The sequence below is a fragment of the Brachyistius frenatus genome, unplaced genomic scaffold (assembly GCF_029030835.1).
Source record: "Brachyistius frenatus isolate BFR_SWC_R1_liver_20210118 unplaced genomic scaffold, ASM2903083v1 Contig_24, whole genome shotgun sequence".
Taxonomy (NCBI): domain Eukaryota; kingdom Metazoa; phylum Chordata; class Actinopteri; family Embiotocidae; genus Brachyistius; species Brachyistius frenatus.
The window spans coordinates 3095857-3118633 of record NW_027210623.1 but is presented as its reverse complement, the minus strand read 5'-3'; the positions used below and the strand labels follow the sequence as shown (position 1 = coordinate 3118633).

Here is a 22777-nt window from a genome sequence, read left to right as displayed (position 1 = left end):
TATACTCATTTATGAAAGGAAAAAATAAATAAAAATGTGTATGTATGTATACATATATATATGTATGTATATATATGTATGTATGTATATATATATATGTATACATACATACACATATATATTTATTTTTTTTCCTTCATAAATAACACAAGTGGTTACTTTATAATTACTCGTACTGAACTATGAAAGCTGAACATGAGAGGTCCAATAAACTCTGCTATAGATACTCTGGATCAGTATACTAAGACGTAACTGTACCATAACTGTTTGTAAGTTGTATTTTAACCATCTGTTGCATTTTAATACCCAAGGCACAGGTGTAGTTCTAAATAACGTCAAACAACAATCTGTTCACAGGATTTCACATAACAGTTCATAATTGTGCTGGCGAAGGCATGATAAGCTGAAACATCGTATGTCTTGCCAAGAAGAGAATAGCAAATTTGGACAATTTAGGAATGTATTCAAAAAAACAAAAAAAAACATTTGCATATAAAAAAGGCAGCAAAAAGAAAGAAAGAAAGAAAAAAAATCTGCTAACAGTTTATGCTAATGACAAGACCACAGTGGTATATATTTATGTTTTTAAATGAATCCCAGATTTACATTTTTTAATATAGATGTGCTGGTACAATGCCCGGCTGTTGTGTTGTGATGCAGCAGTTCCCCTGGATATTTTACCATTGCAGACATGTTGGGAATACTTCCAGCTTGTTTGGCCTGAAGCAGCTCACTTGCGTCCTAAAGACTCTGCCAGCTTCTTGAGCCTTTTCTTGAGCTCCAGAGGAAACTTCTCATAACACTTTTTACAAACAGGCTTCATGTCAAACTCGACAAACTTGTTCCTGCAAAGAGGGGAAAAGAAAGGAGAAATATTTGGGTGTTGATTGGGGAAAACAAAGCCTTTGTTTCTTCTGATCAATTCATCGAGAAAATAATCAACAGGATTAAATGTAATACTCATAAACATCAACTGAGCCAAACTAATGTTTAATATAGACACGTATACTTCAGACGTTTTGGACAACCGTCAATAAAACAAAATAACAGCATCGGAAATAAATCAGACACACTGACGAGTCATGCTGTTGAAGAGTAAACGAGGAACACCACAGAAAAAGAGGAAGGCGGAGATAACACCAACCAACGGATGGAGTGGCGACTTGTAAATAAGTCTACTGACAGACAGCAGCTTTTTTCTTGCGCTCTCGTCTCGCCAGGCGGCGTTTCAGCTCCTCCGGCATGTGCTCATAGCAGTGCTTGCACACCGGCCTCAGGTCAATTTCTACAAACTTATCTCTGAGTTGCCGTAGATGCAGCAAGCGAAGCATGTAAAAGGATAAATTGAAGGAAAAGAGGGAGGGGGGGGGGAGAGAGGGGGGAGGAAAGGAAAGGAAAGGAGCCAAAGAGGGAAGAGTTGCCGGAGGAGAGTGACAGACACACGTGTTAGGACTGGAAGTAGGAGTGTTACCGAAAACGGAGAGGAACACAATCGACTGGGAGTATCGTACGTGAGCGCTGAGTAAACGTAGAAGCTGTGCGCGAGAACTTACTTGAGAGTGAGTTTTGTATTGCAGGTGGAGCATGAGAAACAACTGACACACCAGGCTTTGTTGAGAGCCGACACAACTGAGAGAGGGGGGGGAGGGGGGGGGAGAATAAGAAGGAAATGATGAACATTTAACGGCTTTATCTTCAAGCAGCACAGTGTAAATTACTGAAAACACCATTCTGATTATGAGCTCCATCACACTGATACTCACCATCACCTTCAATCACACGGTTGCAGTGATAGCACACATCGCCGAAGAGCTTGATAACGGAGGAACAAGGAGATTCAGTGTTTATCCAGAAAAACACTAATTCAGGTATTTGGTGAAGCGACGGCAGGTTAGCGACGCTGAGACTTGCAATGTGACGACTGTCATGTCCTCCGAGGCCATTGTTCTGCTTACCTGGTTATAATGCGTCTCACAGTAAGCCAACCCCTTCCTCTCGTAGTGCCGATGACCGAGGAAAGGCTTCTCACATTTGGCACAAACAAAATGCTGTAAACGAAAAACAAAAACACGTGTTGCCGAGAGAAAGCTGGAGGTCGAAGGCAAGACGAAACAGGAGGGCGGCCGACCGGAGGAGCAGGTTCTCCCTCACACGGCGAGGACGACGACTTCTCTCATCGTTGTGAGAAACGTGAATGTGACGTGAGCGTTACGTGAAGATATTTCTTGACCTGGAGCATGGTTTAAAAGTTACAGATAAACTTTCAATGTATTCGAGCCATCCAATATTGTTTGTTGTGTTTTGTTTTGAAATCACGTTTAGCCTCCAGCGCTGGAGAAACAATCCACCAGTGAGGTGCCCGCAGTGTTGTTGTTTTTAAGTAGCTCTACTTTTCCGGTGCTTGCCACATGAATTCCTGAAGTGGTGAGATGCACAAGTAATTTCAGCTAATTACCGTCTTTAGCATTAAATTGACTGCTATACACTGTTGATAGTCTTCAGCTTTTTGAACAGTACAAAACTCCGCCGCCTCCAGACAGATGAACACACAATTTGATCTGCTGCGCTGTGCCTCCGGAGAAATAGTCTTTTTAAAAAGTGCTCACATCTCTCTTCTGACTCCAATTAGCTCTTTCACAGTGTTTTGGTTCCAAATTGGTTTATTTAATGAACTTCATTTTCCTGTGCATAAGTAATGGTAACTAAATGTGAAGTTCATTACAGATATATGTATTCTGCTTTTGTGGAAAGGCTGTCGTACATATATTATGAACAATAAAGGCGAGTCCACATGACATCTGTCCACTGTCATTAACCGGTGTGTATTCCTGGTGAAGCCCCTCTCGCTGTCGTCCAACTTGCAGTGTGAATTTTCAGAGAAGCACTGAATTCATGCCAGAGATTTTTGTCAGTGTTTGTGCTTAATGGCCCCTTTTGTGTACCTCTCTGTAGGCATTTGGATAAAAAGTTGGCAAATTGAAAGATGTTGTCCGAATTGTGTATACGAGGGGCAATCAAAAAGAGAGCCTGCTGCTGCTCCACGCAAATGGAGCACAGCGCCACGACCAGCACGGAGCAAGAGGAAGCGCGGGCCTTTTTGAGTACGTCTGAACATGAGCAGAGAGCACACGTTGCGTTTTGTGTTGAACTCGGGAAATCTGCATCACAGATCCATCAAATGTTTCGGAAGATCTAAGCAATGAGCTGAGTGAGGTGTTTTCAGCGCCGGCCGCCTTTCAAGAGGGGAAGAATGTAGCCGTCCAAGACTGCAGCAGGTGCACCGGGTCAGCAGGGAAACCACAGGGTTTTCCTTTGTCGTTTGCATGGTTGCGCTCTGTGAGTTCGTCCCTCAGGGTCCGACTGCAAGCGACAGAGTTCGACTGTGACGTTCTGAGGCGTCCGAGGGAACATTCAGTACAAACAACCTGAAGTTTCTCGCTCACAGCAACACAATCGTTGCTCACTCCAACCCCCACCCCCCCGCTCGAGAGATTTGGCTCCCTGTAACTTGACAAGAACGCTTGATGAGCACTTTCTGCTCCAGTTTCAGGTCTGTGTTGAAATTGCAAATACGCACGTAATATACACAAAAATGTGTTTAACTGGAGAGCTGACGTAACTCGGGACTACTTGCTCGCTGGGGGGTTAGAGCTTCTTCCTGCTCCCGGCACGTCGCAGTGCTGCAATCAGTTTGCGCGCAACAGGAAGTTTCAGAACTTTTTGATTACCCTTCGTACTGAAGTTTTCTTTTCTATCAGACTGCAGCAAAAACAATTAAATGCCTCGGCTTCCTTTTTTTTCCAAAACACATGCCAAATCACGGACACAGTAAACACGGTCATGAACCAGGCCTTGAAACAACAGCAGCATGTTAAAGTTGACTTTAAACCAGCATACTTGTACTATTGTATGTATTTTATTAATAAATTCTCTCATTCTTGTTCACCAACCTCCACATGCCACTGCTTTCCCATGGCATTGACAACACGTCCCTCGATAGGTCTCCTGCAGGCACCACAGATTGGGACACCCATCTTGTCATGGCAGGGCAAACAGAAGAGCTCTCCCTTCAGCTCCCTGGCTTCAGCCGTCAACTCCTTCCTGGAGACAGAGAAACATACCAAACGATGAGGAACACAAACTTTTAACAAAGTGATATACGTCGTGTTTTTTGGTGGACTTTGAATATATCCTGAAGATTTTGGGTGCTGCTCTGAGCTCAACAACGGTGTAGAGGGATAGGACTGACCCACAGTTGTTGCAGTTGAAGTGGTCTGGGTGGTACGGGTCATTCTTAAAGATCAGTGGCTGCTCCTCAATGATGGCATGGCACTTCTGGCAGATGTACTTGCCCAGGCCACGGGCTTTCTCTCGGTTATGGCACGGGCGACACAGGTGCCTGAGGTAAATGGAGGAGAACAAAATTTAAGGGTGTCAAGAGAGATTCTGCAGCCTTAAATAACGTGGTGACACACTCCATCATTGCCGCTCAAAATCCCCTCACAGGTGAGAACGCACAAGTGAGTGAGTCAGCAGCTTGACGTGTGCAACCACCTGGTTGCAGGCTGTCACGGTGTTATATTAAGACTGTAATAAGATGGGATACTTACCTGCCAGCGTTTTTGACAAACCCCACATCTGCGAGCACAGCCTGGCAAATATTGCAGCAGAAGCAGTCAGGGTGCCAACTATTGTTCATGGCCTTAATGACACGACCGATGATGAACTCCCCTGAGGGAAACCATACGTGAGAGATCAGCTTGAGTCAAGTCAGAGTTTGACTTCTCCCATATTTATTGGGACTCGATTATATTTTATATCCTATATTTTGGTTACTGTACAGAAAGTTCCTAAAGAGAACGCCGTTATCCAGTTTTACTACAACATACTGCATTATCTTCTATAGCGTTCTCTGAGAGACTCGAGATCAATATCAAATGCATTTTAATCATTCACTTAATTTAATTAGAGCATCGCTGTCTCTCCCTGGACACAGTCAAGCAGTGGTTAAATTAAGCTTCGGAGATGCACCCACCATGCACTTAAAGGCATCTTGGGTGACCTAAGCACATGTGGGGAGTTTTAAATAAAAGTATAAATCAACTTAAAGATCAGTGATGATACACTGGGGCCTGATCTCTCAAACAACATGTGGAGATCAGGGACGTTTACATCCAAACTGGGGGCAGGTGGGGCTGAATGTGTAGAAATACCACTGCTGCAAAAGCAGGGATAAGTTAATGAACAGTCTGTCAAATAAAACGCTGAGCAGACAGCATTTATTTGAAGAAAAGTATTTATGCGCTCAAGAGAGACCAACAGAAAATGTGTGTGAAGCAGCAGTGTAGCATGAACACAAATATGTCTGTGACAGCTGTAACTGAATTGAGTGCTTAATCAGCATTTCATCATTGTCATGATGCGCAAACGTTCTCGATATAGCCGACTTGCCAAGACCATAAAGCAAGGCGATGGCGCCGAGCTCATCCCCAAAAGCCAAAACAAAGCTACGCTCCTCAAGACCTTAAGTGCAAATGAGATTCTTTCTTCTGTGTTGCTTCAGTCCAGTTGTGAGCGTGATTGTGATACTCACCACACTGGTGGCAGCAAGGAGCGAAGAGCATCTGGAAGTCATGTTCACAATACTTCCTTCCTTCAAACTGCGAAAAGAAACAGTCAAAATAGTTATTCTATAAATAGAACACATGCACACGGTGAACAAAGTACGGCTCATCGTTATGTTAACTTGGGGAAATGAAATCCAGTGACTGGTACATGCGAGTGCTCTACCTCATAGAAGAGTCCCTCTGGAAACTGCTGGAAGCACTGGGCACACACAAAACAGTGCTCGTGGTACAGCTCTCCGTTACTATTGACGATCTTCTCCGTCGCGGCGAAGCCGCTCTTGCACCGCTCACAGGCTGCGTTGGCCAGGGCATTAGCAATGCTGTTGCACGAGAACAATGAAACACATATTAGTAAGTAACTCGCGCGTAGCCACCGGACATGTGGGCAGTGTTTTATTTAAGTTAGTAGAAAGACTTGTGCAAAATATTTCGAGGGGATTTTGGAGGTAAAATCTTCCCGTTTTTCAATTAGAAATATGCAATTTCACATGTTTGGCCATTATTATTCTGTGTAATGTTTTCTTCAGTAAAAGTTAGAGCAGATAATTAACAAACAACACCAAGAGACAAAAAAAAAAAAAAAAACTCAAAAGGAGTCCAAACCATTTCGCTCATTTGATTGTCTCCATAATAACTTTGATGAAGTCGGTACCCAAAATGGTCATAACCTCGTGACGGTGGAGAAAAAAAAAGCCTGGTGTGGCTGACAAATAACTGTAATGCAAAGCTGGACCAACCTTTATCATTTCTCACATAACTCCCAACACCAACTGAGGAGCTCCTTTCAGCAGCTGTCGCAGTGGAGAGCTCACATCACCTAATTTGGTAAAAGGAGGTCCTGAGGTCTGAATGAGACTCAGTCACACACCGTATATATATGTATATATATATATATATATATATATATATATATATGTATGTATGTATGTATGTGTGTGTGTGTGTCAGAGACACGCAGATAATCACTGATAAACTATAACTAGACTGATGTGATCTTATGAATGCAGTTCAGTATGAAGTATAAAGTGTTTTGGTGCAGAATAAATAAATAAAAAATTAAAATAAATAAATAAACTTTCGTCAACCCAAACAAATGTATTTTAATGTTATCGTTGGTTTATTATATTCCCAATGTTTGCCCAAAGTAACTTCAAAGCAGTTATTATCATACCCGAAAAACAGCCATGAACGTTAAACTGAAGATCTTTGGCTGTGAGCGGCGATAATTCAGATCATGCTGGACGATTAAAAATAAATGTTGACAAGTTAGATAACTAGATTAATAAAAAATAAATTTTAAAAAAACACAGCTAAGTAATTAGCATGCTAACCTCCCAATTAGCTTCAATCTAGAAAAGGAATACTTTTGTTATTTTGCTGGCGTTTGACAACTTGCTATAAGGCGCCGTATCGACAGTAAAAACAACCTTTAAACTGAAGCCCCGGACCTAAACATGTCCTGATAATCCTGATAATTAATAAAAAAAAATGTTGCCCGTGCATGAGCTACGTTGGCTAACTGATGTTAGCTTTAGCACGTTAGCCTCCCGAGCTCAGTAGCTCGTTGAAGCCACGCTGACCTCATCAGCTGTTTCTGTTCTCCAACAGGTGAAGGCTCACCTGCCCGTCACTCCTGCCACCGCCAGCATCCCGTCTCAAGCACGGCAGCTTCGGACACGCAGCTGGTGAAATCAACGGGGTTGTTTTTTGTTTGTTTGTTTCTTTCAGCTTGAGTTACCGGAGGGGTTTTTTGTTGTTGTTGTTGTTTTTTTTTAGGAGGAAGAAGTCGCCTCGTCTCACGCCCGCCGTGTCCGTGTGCCCTCCCGGCTGAGGCTGAGGCTGAGCTGGCGGGGCTCCGGTCCTCCTGCTGCCGCTGCGGGGGAGGGGAGGGGAGGGGAGGGTGTGTCCCCCCCCCTGGACGGGCGACACCATCGGCTCACTGCGGACGTCTGCAACACTCATCCGTCCTTTCTCTGGGACAATTTACGACTAACTTTAGCCTGATTAGTCTGGATTGTATCAAGTACGTTACCCTCACAAAAAGAAAAAAACAGGTTCATGTGGATGAAATCATCTTTATTATAGGATATTAATTGATGATCTTTATTTTATTTTTATTTTTTTTACGATCTTTATTTAATTTCTTCAATTTCCTTTTTGTGTTTATTTATTTTTTTCTTTCTAAAGGGACGTCACATTGAGTATTTTGTTCGTTAAATGCCATATGTATTATTATATTAAAGGACTTTATCTATAAATATATTTTGGGCATATATTTGTCATAAATGTCTAATGCAACTACAAAAATTTTCAGAGCAGACATGTTGATATATGTGTGATATACTCCCAGATGTCTGATGCTGCATTATTCCTGCAACTTGAGCTACATAATTATAATTAATACAGTAACATATGGATTCAATCATGGTAAATATAGATTTTCATGTTGAATAGTGTTTACTGAAAACACACACGTCAGTGTTAGCGGATAATTAGAATATAAATCCATTCATGGAAATAACCAATAATCATACAGACTATCTATTTTATTCATGGCTACATAACAGATTTTCTTATGAAGCAGACATGTCAGGCACTTAAAAACACCTTAAACACTCTTATTTGTGAAAAAGTGTTGCACAATTGTGCTGTCAAGTGCACTATTAACACAACTGAAATGATCTGTGAAACTAATGTGTGACAACAGGCAGATGTCAAACAAGCACGTACAATGTCTATAAAGAATAAGTTATCCCCTGATATATTGAATGAGTGATACATTCCCGTATGTCTTGTATTCATGACACGGAGATGTCATAAAGTACGCCAACACAGTCCAAAGAGGAGATCTGACTAATCACAATAAGAGAGTGAGCCTTTGTTACTGCTAAGTTATAAAACTAAAGACACGACAGACAAATACATCTTCATTTATTTCTGCACGGCATCTAAACCACGAGCCTTCATGGACGAGGCTGCCAAATTCACACTTATCTTTCAGATGTGATGTTCCAGCAACATCGCTCGTAATTTAAGTTTGACAGCCGACTCCAAATTAGCACACAGATATATTGAGAGTCCTTTAAACGACCAAATGTCTAGAAGAAGTAATGACAATAATGTTCCTGTAAATTAAAGGGCTGTAAAAATGCAGATAGCCATCAGTCACCAACAATCGGACTTCATCGACTGTGAAGAGCTATCAGCAATAACAGATATTACGGGGTTTTTTTGTCGTTTTAAATCCTAACACCTAAACATTTTATTTGCTGAGACAGCATCCCCAGTTATTTCTTTTATCTGATTTCACTTAATGGAGCTACCAATTGAATGTGTCCTCTCTTACTTGTGTCCGCTTTTATGTCCTCATGTTTACTGCTGTTTATACCTGAAAGTTCTTGGCTTGGAGGTGAAGTGCTGTATAAATAAATATTAATCATATTGTATTGCATGCACTCAATTTCTCTTCTCTCCCATTTCCTTTCAGGGATTTTTGAAGAATCTAAACTATTCGACTGGTTTATATGGCAAAATTAAAACGGGATGACTCAGTGTATCCTTGGTAGAAGTCTATTTTTCTAATAGCATGAGTAATGTTTACTTTTCTTTTCTTTTTTTTTTTACTGTAGACATGGTTTCAGTGGATGTTAGATGTTTTGCACATTGACAAATGGAGGGCAGATAATTAGAAGAAAAGGTAAAGGGGGCTATAAAAGCATTGTAGAGAATAAAAAAGAAAAATAGGGAAGTTAAAAAAAATCCATAAAACTTCTGTTATTTTTAGGGTTTTTATGTTTGATCCAGCAAATCCAACTTTCTAGGAACACATCTTTGCGCTCATGTTGCTCTTGAAGATATTTTACATTCTTTGTCATAAAACTTTCTGAAACCAAACTGCAGGTTGAGTTTAATTAAAACAAACATGATCAAAACTGAAGTTCAATTTTCAGGGTTTTATAAGTTTGCAATTTGATCTCTTTTTATGGTTAATTACTCCACTGCACCATATCTTACAGAGAGCTCTCAAATATATAAAGCCTGAGATGGAAATGAAGATAAATCTTGACTTTAAATCCAAACGAATGTGTTCGGTTAGGAAAACTGAGCTTTGTGAGTGCTTTTTTGTTTTTTGTCTAATTCCTTGACAAAATTGTCATCTCAGTGTTTATCGAGTTAAAAATGTTCACGCTGCAGACATGTGAAACATATTAGACTCATGGTGACAGCTCTGTTTTGGGTCTTTTTATAGTTCAGTCACAAAAAAGCATTTTCAAACTGACATTTTTTTATTGTGACTATGAACTTTACTCAAATATTACATATCCTTGGGAAAAGTACAAGGAGTTACCTTCCAATAAATCTTCTCAATACAATGCAGCTTTATTTAGCTAAAAATAAGAACAACGTACTCGCTGGACTCTATTAAGAAACGGCAGCCCTTACTCGACCAATCCTTGGATATTACAATAATCATGTAAGCTCTGAATACAAATGCAGTTAATATTAACAGATGGCATGTTTTTATAGATACACAGTAAAATGTACTGTACGTCAATAAAGGATAAAGTCCACTGCCACTGAGCTGAGTTCCAAAACAGAAAACTTAAAATGAAGACAGGATAAGTCCCTATGACAGGGCAAAGGAACATTTCTGCAAAGTATTGACTTTTTTTTTTTTAATTAGATTTTGCAAACAAAATACACCAAAAAGGGACAAATATCGACCCTGTAAACCAACGATCCATTTTTAACTGGACTTAATGATTTACAGGTTTCATTGCACAGCGCAACGCTGTCAACTTTCAGCAAGTCCATCTTAAGACATCTTTCAGTTATTATTCTTTCGCTTCACTGCAACAAAACAATAGTGACACAAATATATATATACATTCAGGCAAACATTCAGTTACATTCAGCTGCCACGCTGTCCTGTCTGCAGGGCTGCACAAGTACCTCATGAGTTTCACATTTTTATCCATTACATTGAAAGAGCTGGGACGTCCATACAGTATATATGCAAAAGAGGGGCCACTTCACAGAAATGTTTTCCTTGTTATGATCCAGCCAATTTGTTTCTGTATGAAGCCTGAGCCTGAGAAACCTAATAACTGTCCTCGCATTCAAATCATTGATCCTTAATTGAATAACCATATCAATTTGAGCTAAATCCCCACATAGAAAAACAGGGTTTAACATCGTTATTCTTGGGAATCAGGAAATATGATAACTTGGTTTAACTAATAACTCAGAAGGCGAGCCTTTAATTGAGTTTTCTTGTTGCTCAGCCATAACATACACATCTTTTTTAGGTAAACTATTGTTATTCAGAAAGGGAAATAACTGCGGTCAAGCAGATTTGTTCTCCGAGAGTAATTGTTGTATGACAGACATTAATTATTATACAATTCCACCTTTTCTTTTTAAAATGGCTGTGAAAATAAAATAAAAAGTCTTTAAAAAAAATGTACGTACTAAGAGAGACTCATAGAATTAACATTGTAATTGCTGACCACTGTTTAAAATCTCAATAGTTTGGCTGCGAAGTCTGTTAATTTCATGCCCTTATGACATCAAAACTAAACTTGCGACTTTCATTGTGTCAAAGTGCATCAAAAGGATTCATTACATGTACAGATATATAATCTCCACAATTACAATTTCTACCTCCCATTTGATTTTTAAATATAACTTTGATATTTACAAGTATAATAGGAATATGGGTCAGGCAAGGCAGAAATAGAACTATCATACATTGCACACAAAAATATGTCAAAACACCACTCATATTTATATTTATTTGTATTTATACAGTATATACAGACTAAGATTATCATGGCCAAAGTCACTTGAGAGCACTGCCTTCAAAAATAGCTGGCATTAGGAACGGGGCACCGTCTTCAGCCTTGTCCATATCAAACAGAGAACAGCGAGGGAGACCGTTAGTTCTACATGAGAAGCAGTGACTCAAAAAAAACAACATTCAAAGACATTAAGTCGTGACACGTTGAAGGATGGCAGGAGAAGAAGACACATGAAGACCGAAGCCACTGCCCGGCCGACTGCATTTACATGATCAACCACTCTGTCTATAACAAGCTTCACACATACAGTGGCTGTCCTTTTACGATGAAATGTTTCTTATTCTTGTACAGTTACAATCTCTTATTATTTCGGTTATAAAGTGTCAGAAACAAAAACTAAAATTCACAAGACTCCCACGATGGATGAAATTTTGGTGATTTCAAGTGAACATAAACAAACAAAATAGCTTATAAGGGTGATTATCCCCATCTACTGCACGAACTGGGCATTTTTTTTTAATCACACAAAGAATATTATTACACTAATATGTTACCCCATTTTAATAATTGAACTCAACACTGTGAAGTTTCTGATTTGCATTAGAAGGATTGGATTAGTGCCCGCTTATAATTAGGCAAAATGTACATCTATCCTATCAGCAGGGAACAGATTCAGATGTATATGTACATGAAATACATCCCTTAATTTCCTGTTCGCTGCCCAGACACCCTTTGAATACTCCTGCAACCCTACATATAAGCAGTCTGTGAACGCTGCACAAGAGAACAAGGCGCTAAATGTTATGAGCGAAAAGCAGATGAATCTTATAATATATAAATATGTATATAACTATAAAAATCATATACATGGAACGGTGTGGTGGAGCTGAAATCAATATTACATGATGTAGTTTCTTCATGGACTCAGGGGGTTCATTCTGTGCCTGGAAAAGACACACACACACGCATACGCATACATACACACACACACACACACACACACACACGCGCGCGCGCACGCACATACACACACGCATACACACACGCATACACACACACACACACACACACACACACACACACACACACACACACACACACACACACACACACACTCTCAAAAACTCCTTCACACCTGCACCCTTCTGCCAGCTCTCTACCAGGTAGGCATCATGTCTGGGAACCAGACGCGACCCAAATGCTTTGACACCTCCCAGTGGATATCGTCCAGCCCGTAGCGGTGGTCTGGAACCAGTACTTCCTCCATGATGGATAGCTGTGTCAGCCTGTCTCCGCACATCTTAACAAACTCCACGAAGGCGCTGCAGGACACTTCGCACTCCCCCAAGCCGATAGCAGACAGCTGAGTGCAGCGTTGGGCGATGCGGATCAGCTCCTCGTCCAGCGGCCGCAGCCCGTTGGCGCACACCACCAGCTCCACCAGACGCGGGCAGGTGAGCCCGACGCGGCCCAGCACGTCTTTGCTGACGGAGCGGCCGAAGTACAGATGCGTGATGGGGATTTCGTCGCGGAAGAAAGGGCTGAACTCGTCCTCGTAGAGAAAGAAGTACATGACCAGATTGAATTTGGGAGAGTGGCGCATCATGGCGTCCCAGCTACTCTTCTTGATGGTGTGGAACTGTTGGCCCGGGTTCTCACTGACCACGTCGATGCGAAGGTGCTCGAGGTGGACGTGCTTCTCCGAGGAGAGGGCGATGAGAAGCTCGTCACTCAGCAGGTGGTAGTTGAGCGCCAGTTCTCTGAGGCCGTGGCACTGATCGGCCACACACAGGATGCCTGCAGAGAGACAAGAGGAAATCAGGAGATCTACACAGCGTGTTTAAGGCGGAGCGAGAGAAACATGCAGCAATATTTTATATGCCCGTAGGTTTGAGACTCACGGTTGATTTTTTTTTTTTTTTATTGCAACGTTTAGGAGCGATTTGTAGAAATGGCGCGAGGGACAAAAACGGTGTCTCGGAGACGCACGAAAGGCTTTAACCATTTCAAAGTCAGCTATAAATGTTCTTCGTCAATCAAATCCTTAACGATGATTAATGAGTCATTTTTCATCATTAACAAACCAATTATCTGTCATCTGTAATCCGTCTGTACCTGCAGGTGAAACATGAGGGCAGCTGCTCATTTTCAGCAGTTTGAGTGTGTTGCTGTTATTTGCCACCAGGACTTTGAGGGAGGGGTCATCCACGGGTGTGTCGTCGATTTTCAGGGAGGACAGAGATTTGGAGTTGACAAAAACCACAGTCAGGGCTGAGATGAAGTGAGACTGTTGAACAGAGCAAAACAGAGAAACAGTTAGTAGACAATGTAGCCCTAAATAACAGTTTTATTTAGTACAACTAAGAGATATCGACTGCCACATAATTCATGAGCAGCTTCTGCTGTTACCAGAAATGTCTATCGCATGATATTTGTCTGGATGTTTGTCCGTCATTGTGCAGATACAAAGCTACAAAGAAAAAAGGACCACAGTGCCAGTGATTACTATCAAGACTCCACGAGGTACCTTTACATCATTTAAAAAAAAATAAAAAAAATCAGGCAAGTGTGCAGCCGCACCACATTGTATATGATCTGTCCTCTGAGTCTCATCTGTCAAAGGAAACAAAGGCAGACAGCAACATCTATTGCTGAAAACTCGACACTTAAAGTGTGGACCTTCCCCCAGGCGCTGGGTCACAGTCAGACCATCTCTGTCTCACACATGAATCAAAGATCACAGCTGTATACTGGTGAGCCAGAGGGGCTCCTGCTTGAAAACTGCAGCGGTTCTCGAACCTTTTTAGTCGATGCCTCACGTCAGAGGCTGATAAAATAATCCTGTCCCCTGGTAGTAATGGGTCGCTACCACCAGAAGGTGGCAGTAATGCATCTAAAAGCTTTTTGCAAACTACCATTGACTACTATAGTAAAAACAGCAGAAACATGCAAAGACTACAACAACTGTAAAAAGGTTCTGTATGGAACTCCTAAAGAAAAGAAAAGAAAAAAAACCAGAAAGAAAAATTCAAATAATACCCTGCGAATAGCAAACAGTATTTTTGCTTAAACTAGGCATCCCTAATCAAACTTGAAATAAAATATTAATAAAATGAGGCAAGTTGCAATTTTAACGGATATTAACAACGAGATCAAGATGTGCATGAGCGCTTTGCAAACATCAGAGCACTTTACTTTGTCACCGTCTGAACCATATTCACCTACTCAACATCGGTGGCTCTGCTCTCCCCCATCCAGCTGCTGCGGCTCTACGCCTCGCCTCCCCCAGTCTGGGAAGCAGCGATGTATTGTAACCATAAAAAAAGTTTTGCAATGCTACAATTGTAAACTGAATTCAAAGCATGTGGAGCAAAGAGACTGACGAGAAAATCCAGCATCCATGCTCGGCCTGTCGGTAAAGATGCACAGGAATAATGATGTCGTGGAGGCTTACCTTGGGCAGCTCCATGAAGCTGGGCCTCGCTGTGGAGATGAGCCCCAAAGTTTTCAAAGAACAGTTCACGAGCTGAGACAGGATGTCGCACGCTGCTTCTGCAGACTCTCTGCTGCTGTCCACCTGCCACATGAAAGAAGACACTTTACCTTGGACATCAGAATCCACTTCACTTCACACTTCATCACTTTAACCTCCCGCCACGACAAAACGTCCTCCTCTCCACCGTACCTTGAAGCTGACATACTGCAGGTGTTTAGAGTGCCTTTTGATGATCTGTTTGATGAGGTCTGGGTGTGTGGCCTTCAGGTACGAGCTGGCTGGCTGGTTGAGCTCAAACTCGAAGCATCGCCATAGTTCTGGCATGTGAAAAGCCTGGTTCCAGCCCCGGCACACCTGCAGGGACCACAGACGGGACTTAACCGAAGATCACTGCAAAGTTGATTGTTTTTAGGATTTAAATTCTTCCCTTTATTTGACAGACAGAGAGAGAGAGTGAGAGAGAGTGAGGAATGACAGGCAGCAAAGTTCAACCCGACCCAGGAACAGCTCAGACAGCATGTGCTCACGCTGTAAGCGCCTTAACCACTCCATTTACGCAGCTTTTTAACATGTTTAATTACATGAAAATAGTGTGTCAATTTTTCATGCAGTGGTCAGAAAGTACTTGTTTTTAATCCGCAGGCTGGCTGACAAAATGTGACTGACAGGAGAGAAGAGAAACCTTTGATTAACCTCGGTGGCCTCCACAAATGTCAAGACTGTTCATCTCTGCCTGGTTTATTGTTGAGATTCCAGTTGACATTTTTTACAATAACTCACTAAATTATTAAATGAGAATGACACTGTGATGACAATCTACTAATGAAAAATATTTTCTATAAATACAACTATCTGTTCTGAAAATCTAGTATTTTTTATATTTTGTGGGAATCAATTAGTTTCTTGTACTCACTCAGCAGTCCATAGTAACGATCGGGTACAAAGCAATCAGACGCGCTGAAGAAGCCCGACGCATTAACGTGACAGATGAGAAGAATATCTGACTCTCTGAACAAACCTCCAAAAAGAGAAGTGGGGAGAAGCTGACTCCTCACATGCTGCATTACACAAGATTTCTGAGTCAGCTCAGAGCGTGAAATGAAAGAAGTGGCAAAAGCAACATCGTAGGTGTAGCAGATACACACACACCAGGAACAGGCATAAAAAGGGAAGCATTTCTACTTTCTAACAGCATAGATAGTATAAACAGTAGTATTGTTTTGCATCTAAATGTATTGCACCTTTTAACCACATTTTTAGAAAATCAGAAACAAAAAATATATGCGTGTTTCCATCCATTACTGAATATATTAGGAGTTGGTTCATGGAGCTAAGCAGTAGGTGACACTAATCCTCCGCTCAGGTGAAATCTGACCACTGCAGAAGATGACGACGCAATAAGACAACGTAGTTAAAACCTTAAAACTTAATATGAGGAAAACGGGATTGAAAACGCGGTGATGGAGAAACAAATATTACAGCGAGGTGCCCCTGGAGGAGTTTGTTTCTCAGGTGGAGCGGAAGCTTGAGTGACATTTCAGTAAATCCTCACGTATTCGCTCTTATTCACTGTTTTCTCTGCACTCGGTCGCATTAACTTTTGTCGATGAACACAACCGTTCCACCTCCCTCAAGCGTAAAAACTGTGCAATATTTCAAAACTTTCTTTTCGAAGTTCCTTCATTTGCACTCAAGATTTTTTTTTTCATCCACAAATTTCAAATGTGCTTATAAACAGGTGGATGGAAAAACACCAAGTTCTCACGAGGCACCGTCGGAATAATCAAGACGAATCCCCCCCCTCGTCCCCATACAAATAACACTACCTGGCCAATACCACCCTCTAGGTGCAGCAGCCAACACATTATTATTACGGTACCTGAGAAGCATAGGCCCGATCCAGCAGAGGCAGGTACTGGAAGATGTGCAGCAGCATCTCCTGCGGCAGACACTCCCAGCAGGCTCCCTCCGCCTCCAAATCTTTCTCCCTCCTCTGCTTGCGGGTCCGCTTGAGGGTCTTCTGACACCCGCTGGTGCCTCCTCCATCTTCTTGCTCATTCCCGTGGAGACCTCGTTTCATCCTGAGTAAACAGAGGAGGAGTTCAAATCCACACGGCTGGGCCAAGTTTACCAACTCTTAATTGCCAAACATGCTTGCCGCAATGAATGTTATCCCATTAATCCTATTAATAACAAGTTCGGAGCCCGTGTCTGGCAGGTTAATACATGGGTCTGGAGCGGCAAATATTTTCATTATCAGTTAAATCATTATTTATCGACTCATTTAAGCCAAAAAAAATATGAAAAAAAAAAATACAAATGAATTAATTTCACAGAAATATGAAATAGGGCAAAGCAGCAATCCTTATATTTCTGAACCGAAAAACGTTGGACAAATGACTGCAAATGACAAACCCACCAACTTAAAATTCCCCCTCGTCAGTTTTCTTAGGACTAATCGATAAACTAATGAAGGACTACAGGTCATGAAAACCCTCTCTCTACTTTACCTGTCAAGCTGTACAATACAGTCACCTTATGTACCCGTCAATTAAATGACACTTGTATATGACACCAAAGTGTTAGCGTTAAAATGAACACCGCCAGGAGATGGTCACAGCGATGACTGAAACAGGGATTGTGATGCCACAAAAAAGGGCCAATTCAGACTCATGCAGCAGCACTTCATCTCACCAAATAAGGACTATGAGCCTATCAATGGGCTACGAAGTGCTCTGATAAAACACTATATGCTACTTTGCTATGATACGTTGTGTATTGGAAAATAAATCCAAAAAACTCTGCATTTCACCAAATATCAGCAGCAGGCAGGACAACACAATACAGAAAGTGTTGGCTGACTAGAGGAGGAAAACATACAAAGAGCAACAGACACTGCTGTTGGAAGGTTATTTTGTGTTGTATTTTTTTTTTTAATCTGGTGTTGTATTACACTTTGATCTAATTGGGCTTTGATCTAATTCACTGGATTAGTCCAAATGTGGTTATTTTATCCATTGATTGCTCCGCTAATTATTTCTGTATCACAGTAAAGATCAATATTACGATATAATATAACATACCCTGATAAAGGGTTTTATTTAATTTGATTTAGTCAAAGTTTTATCCACCACCTTGACCAATTTTTATCTATTAGTTGTCAAGGTAACAGTCCTCTGAACTTTTCCTATCAACTCTGTCAAGATGCTGACAAATCTGGGGACGTTTATTTGTGAGTAGTAATTTGAAATGGACCTGAAGGATTTCTTTTCATCATGCATGCAAATATGATACTGTCATGTATTTTGAAAGATTGTCCTCTAATTACTCTGATTTTGACTATTATTTTGTTGTACAAACTAACAGCAATTTTTTTTTTTGTTGCTTTAAGAATTATTCAATCAGACATGGTTTGTAAGTGATGGCTATTACTTATTTATTAATAGGGCTATTATTACACTCAAAATATGTATGATTTTTTTTTTTTGTCCCTTTTTCCTTCACTCTCATTGGTGCTGCTGTCTGAAGTGCATGAGAGTAAACTGGGGGGAAAATATATATATATATATATGAGTAATATAGAAAATGGAAAAAATCGAATTGGAGATATTGTTTAAAAAAAAAAAAAAAAAGTAAACCGAGGTATTTATTTGCATGGGACAACATCTTGATCGAGCAGTGTTGTTGTGGTGTTTATAAAGCCCACAGCTGGCTGACAGCAGAGGGAGATTTGGTGTGAATCAGCAGATTCGTTTCCTCTGCTCGCCTGAAAACGAAAACAAAGCGTCCAGGCAGGAGGACACACCTCCACCTCCTCCTCCTCCTCCTCCACCTCCTCCACCGTCTCAGCTGCCCGCTGTCAAATCCAAGAGCCAAAAAGTTCACTTCTGCTCGCTGAAACGTGCTTTTCGATCCACGTTTCATCCCCACATAAATGCGGTGGAGGAGGTGTCGGCCGAAGTTTAAAGACACCATGTTTACAACACAACCACACCACATTTTTAAATAAAAATAAATAAATAAACATTTTTTTTTTTTTTTATTTTTTTTTTTTAAAGCAATTTAGTTTGACACGTAGTCTGGGATCTCGGCATTTATCGACCCCGTCCTCCTCTCACCTGTATTTCACCTCCGTCGGCTGTTTGTTAAAAGGCGATCACTCAACGTCAACCGGGACCGACACAAGAAAACTGCGTACGAGCGGGCCGACCGATCAAACACATTGGACCATAGGACAGCACGGCGAGTCCGGAGGGTCGCAGACGCTGACTTGGAAGCTTACGAGGCGAGGTTTTCGAAAGCGTTTTTGGTTTTCCGAGCGGCCCCGACCTCGTTTCGCTCCACAACTCTCCTTCGGTAGTTTGCTGGTCGGCTAAAGATGGCGTTTGTGTTGTTTGTGCGGAGCAGCTGTGAGTGGGCGGCTGCAGTTACGCAGAACGGTCGACAGAGGGAGCCGTTTCCCTCAAAGGTATATTTAAAAACCTGATGGAGGGTCGCGTAAGGATTTTATTAACAGCGATGGAAAGTAACTAAGTACATTTCCTGTAGTTAAGTACATTTATGAAGTGCTTCTACTTTACTTTAGTATTTATAGTATGTGATTCTCTATACTTCCACTTCACCACATTCGAGAGGGAAATATTGTACTTTCTACTTTATTTGACAGCTTTAATTAGCCTGCTTTTAGGATGTAGATTTTAAAAAGGTTTTAAAATGCAACACATCATCAAAGATTGAACCAGTGGTGCTGGGTGGACTCACTTATGGCGCACCTTAACCATTAGAAAAAAATATATTTTATTTCACGCATTAAATTGTTTTCTCTTACTTGACAGTTACTATATTTTTGTTGTGTAGTCAAAGAAATGCGTTGTCTGTTTTTCAACTCATTGGATAACAACATTCAGTAATGTCAGTCTGTTTGTGTGGTGAAAAGTATGCACTGCACTCGACAACAGGGGATCCATAGCACAATACACTGGGAGAAGGCCGGAGTTTACAGACATCAGAAGATCTTGATTTAAAGTGGATGACTACGACCCCAAGAGGGTCAGTTGGGGCAAAACGAGAGCCGTGGTCTCGCACAGGTAGTGTCGTTGGTCGACACAAACAATATCATCCCAGGAGTTCAACCAGTCCTCGGCTTCAGTGTTTTTCAGCGGCACAATGGCAACGCAGTCCTGTCCTGAGTGCTCCTTATCCCAGGAGGCAATGGCGTTGTTTGCCTCCAGAGACCTCCAGTCAATGACATCCGGACGGACTTTGTTGCCATTGACCCAGAAGTGGGAGTCCTCCTTCACCATGTCCTGCAACCCGATCCACGCTGAGTGGAGTCTTTCTTAAAGGTGCTGCTGTAAAAACTGAAAAGTCATGTTAGTCAAGAACGCCTGGTCTTCAGGATTCAACCCAACAGCCAAGTCACCCCCCCCCCCACACACACACACACACACACACACACCCATGTCAAAACAGTCCCTGCGAGCACTTTCCCACTTCTTTCTTTGTGAGGAGAGGAGGAAGCAGAGTGCTCCACCGGGCCGGCAGCACGAACACTGCAGTGTGTCGTTGTTACAGAATCTCCAGAGGAACGATGTTGTTGTTTTTTTTGGAGAACAGGATTGAGCGCTGCTGTTGTATTTTTTTTTTTTTTTTTTGCCTCCAGCTGTCCAGAGATTTGCTGCTCATTGTTTAACAGCAGGTGCAACTTGTTATTTTCTGCAGCTGCCATCTTGATAAGCTGCAGTGATTTGTTCAGGAGCCCGTTCAGTCGTCTGTTCTCCTCTTCCACGAGGTAGCTGTCTTCCAGGCTCCAATTTAGAAGCATGTTTAGCTGTTTTTTTCTTGCAATGTGTTGATCAGAAGTTGACTCAGCTGGGTTTGTTTCAGCTGACAATAAGGTCACATTGAGCAAAGTGGTGTTTAAGAGGAGCTTCAGGTGGTCAAAGTTATTTCCCAGCTTGGGGAAGTTTTGATAAATGGAGTTACAAAGTTTGCTGCAGCTGATGGTTTTCTTTTTTTCAACTGCTCGGTGTTACTCCGTGCCGTGAATATCTCCGCTGCCATGTTCTGTACTTCTGCTCTCTGGCTTTGTTGTTTATTTACCTGACCTGAGAGGACGACTGTCACAGTAACAAAAAGCACCATCAGAATCATATTCAATGCAGGTTTCCAATTTGTTTGCAGTCTCGTCATGCAGCCAGGAGTCTCTCCTCTGCCTGTTTCCTCTTGAATGCCGGAGGCATCTTTTAATGGATCTTCACCAAAACTAAGTAGAAAAAAAGAGAGCAAAAAAAGATTAAAAGATGTTACCATGCGTTAATTACAAACCAGGATGATCTCAAAATCTGCATATCTTACAGCTGTACACTTCACAAAAACATGAATCAGCAGTTATTTTTGCTCCCATTTTTCAACAGCACATTTTAGAGTTGGCCTTTCATTGTGACCGGTCCCATAATCACGGTGTCTGATTAGCATCTTGATGTTGAATGATGATGTTCAGCAATGTAGTTTGCGTGAATAAATTGCTATATTTTGAGAAATAATTGAAATGTCCAAAAAGCCAAAACAAGCTTTGGACATTTACAAAAGCATCCATGGGCTATTGATTTCTGTTTTGACATCTGACCCTTTGTTATTTTTTTACTTGATTCTACTGACTTATAGTACTTAAATACTATTCTTTTTATAGTACTTAAAATAATATAACACTGTTTATGCTATAATAACAAATTGGTATTGTATTTATCAGATTCTGTTGTTATAATAATAATAATTTACTTGTCTAGCACTTATACTTCACTTGGACAGAGCTACATTTTACACGGTCACAAGGAAATTAAAATATAAACTAAATCTGATTAATATTTTCAAGTAAACTGAACGGTAAGAAAGTATGTTAACACATTTTCAGATGTTGTATATAGAGATACAGAGGCAGGTTATGAGCCAGACCCACTACCTTAACACTCAAACAACCTGCAGTCAACACAGTTAGTAGGTTAGTTAGTACCCAACAACATACTCCATGAATCCATATTCAGTTTCATGTTTATTAAAATGGGACGGATTCACAGTGTTTTACACTCCATCCACACTGGCATTGATTTAGAAAGCAACAAACAGGTACAAATGCAGTATATACAGTATACATATATTTATAAAATACAATAGCATAGTTTTCACATGACTATTTTGTATTTTTTTTTCTATTATTTGAAGTCATGGTGAGGAGGCCTTTAAAGCAAGCTACGATTAAATTCTTCAGCTGGAAAGATGCTGTGGGTAAGCTGTGAATTTGAGTGATGGAACGTGAGTCAAACCTTCTGCATCGACAATGTTCAGAGTTCCACGTTAGAAAAATAGTCATAATGTTTGCACAATGCAATTAGCTGGCATCAACCGCACAGGCACCAGAGAGACAAGCACAAACACCAACCACAGACGTGTTATAGTAGGTTGGACAACTGAGTTTGTCAAAAATAAATAAACAAGCGTCTGTTTGTTTGTGTCGTGTTACTCATAACTAGAAACTGACAATACTTAGAAAAAGACCGTTTTGTTTCTCACTGTAAACCTGGACGCACATGTCGAGGACGGCAGTGTTAAAAAAAAACTGTGATTTAACTTGTGGGTGTATTTTGTGCGCAACAGATTTACATAATCATGTTTAGTTAGTCAGGGTTTTCCCTCATTCCTCTGTTCAGTCATGTTCGTGCATCTTCTGCCACTTTAGATAACACAGTTTTTCAAAGTGAAACCGTTTTGACACTTTGTTTTTATAAAGCATCATAACCAGATGTTTTTTTTTTCCAGAAAATATCTTCAATTTTGATGTAATTTAGCTAAATTAA

At 41.0% G+C, this 22777-nt stretch overlaps 2 protein-coding genes across 5 annotated transcripts; both read right to left on the bottom strand.

Annotated features, from left to right (window-relative positions):
- Positions 1-118: 118 nt before the first annotated feature.
- Positions 119-7386, bottom strand: LOC138620521 (LIM and senescent cell antigen-like-containing domain protein 1). Of its 4 annotated transcripts, XM_069697791.1 has the most exons (11): positions 7248-7386; positions 5791-5947; positions 5594-5660; positions 4611-4731; positions 4250-4399; positions 3951-4101; positions 1956-2048; positions 1764-1812; positions 1554-1629; positions 1145-1299; positions 754-845 (listed from the first exon to the last, which is right to left on the bottom strand). In XM_069697791.1, exons 1-10 carry the CDS (start codon positions 7274-7276, stop codon positions 1176-1178), a joined length of 1017 nt encoding a protein of 338 aa, XP_069553892.1. In that variant the 5' UTR covers positions 7277-7386; the 3' UTR covers positions 754-845; positions 1145-1175. The 4 variants fall into 4 exon arrangements, with proteins under 4 accessions (XP_069553893.1, XP_069553892.1, XP_069553891.1 ...); XM_069697792.1 differs by lacking the exon at positions 1145-1299 and having other exon boundaries at positions 119-845; XM_069697790.1 differs by having other exon boundaries at positions 754-1299.
- Positions 7387-10859: 3473 nt separating this feature from the next.
- On the bottom strand, positions 10860-19334 carry LOC138620518 (F-box/LRR-repeat protein 3-like). Its single transcript, XM_069697787.1, has 6 exons — positions 19043-19334; positions 16804-17005; positions 15114-15278; positions 14883-15005; positions 13544-13715; positions 10860-13225 (listed from the first exon to the last, which is right to left on the bottom strand). The coding sequence occupies exons 2-6, from the start codon at positions 17002-17004 to the stop codon at positions 12585-12587; spliced, it is 1302 nt and encodes a 433-aa protein (XP_069553888.1). The 5' UTR covers position 17005; positions 19043-19334; the 3' UTR covers positions 10860-12584.
- Between the last annotated feature and the right edge of the window lie 3443 nt (positions 19335-22777).

What these genes read in the sequence shown, in the direction of transcription:
- LOC138620518 (XM_069697787.1), bottom strand. Translation starts at nt 17,004, where the DNA reads ATGAAACGAGGTCTCCACGGGAATGAGCAAGAAGATGGAGGAGGCACC. An exon ending in ATCGGGCCTATGCTTCTCAG is followed by an intron (nt 15,279 to 16,803) that starts GTACCGTAATAA and finishes TGGTCCCTGCAG; the next exon opens with GTGTGCCGGGGCTGGAACCA. An exon ending in CCCTCATGTTTCACCTGCAG is followed by an intron (nt 13,226 to 13,543) that starts GTACAGACGGAT and finishes GTCTCTCTGCAG; the next exon opens with GCATCCTGTGTGTGGCCGAT.
- LOC138620521 (XM_069697790.1), bottom strand. Translation starts at nt 7,276, where the DNA reads ATGCTGGCGGTGGCAGGAGTGACGGGCAG. An exon ending in TTCAACTGCAACAACTGTGG is followed by an intron (nt 4,102 to 4,249) that starts GTCAGTCCTATC and finishes CTCTGTCTCCAG; the next exon opens with GAAGGAGTTGACGGCTGAAG. An exon ending in AATACAAAACTCACTCTCAA is followed by an intron (nt 1,300 to 1,553) that starts GTAAGTTCTCGC and finishes ACGGCAACTCAG; the next exon opens with AGATAAGTTTGTAGAAATTG.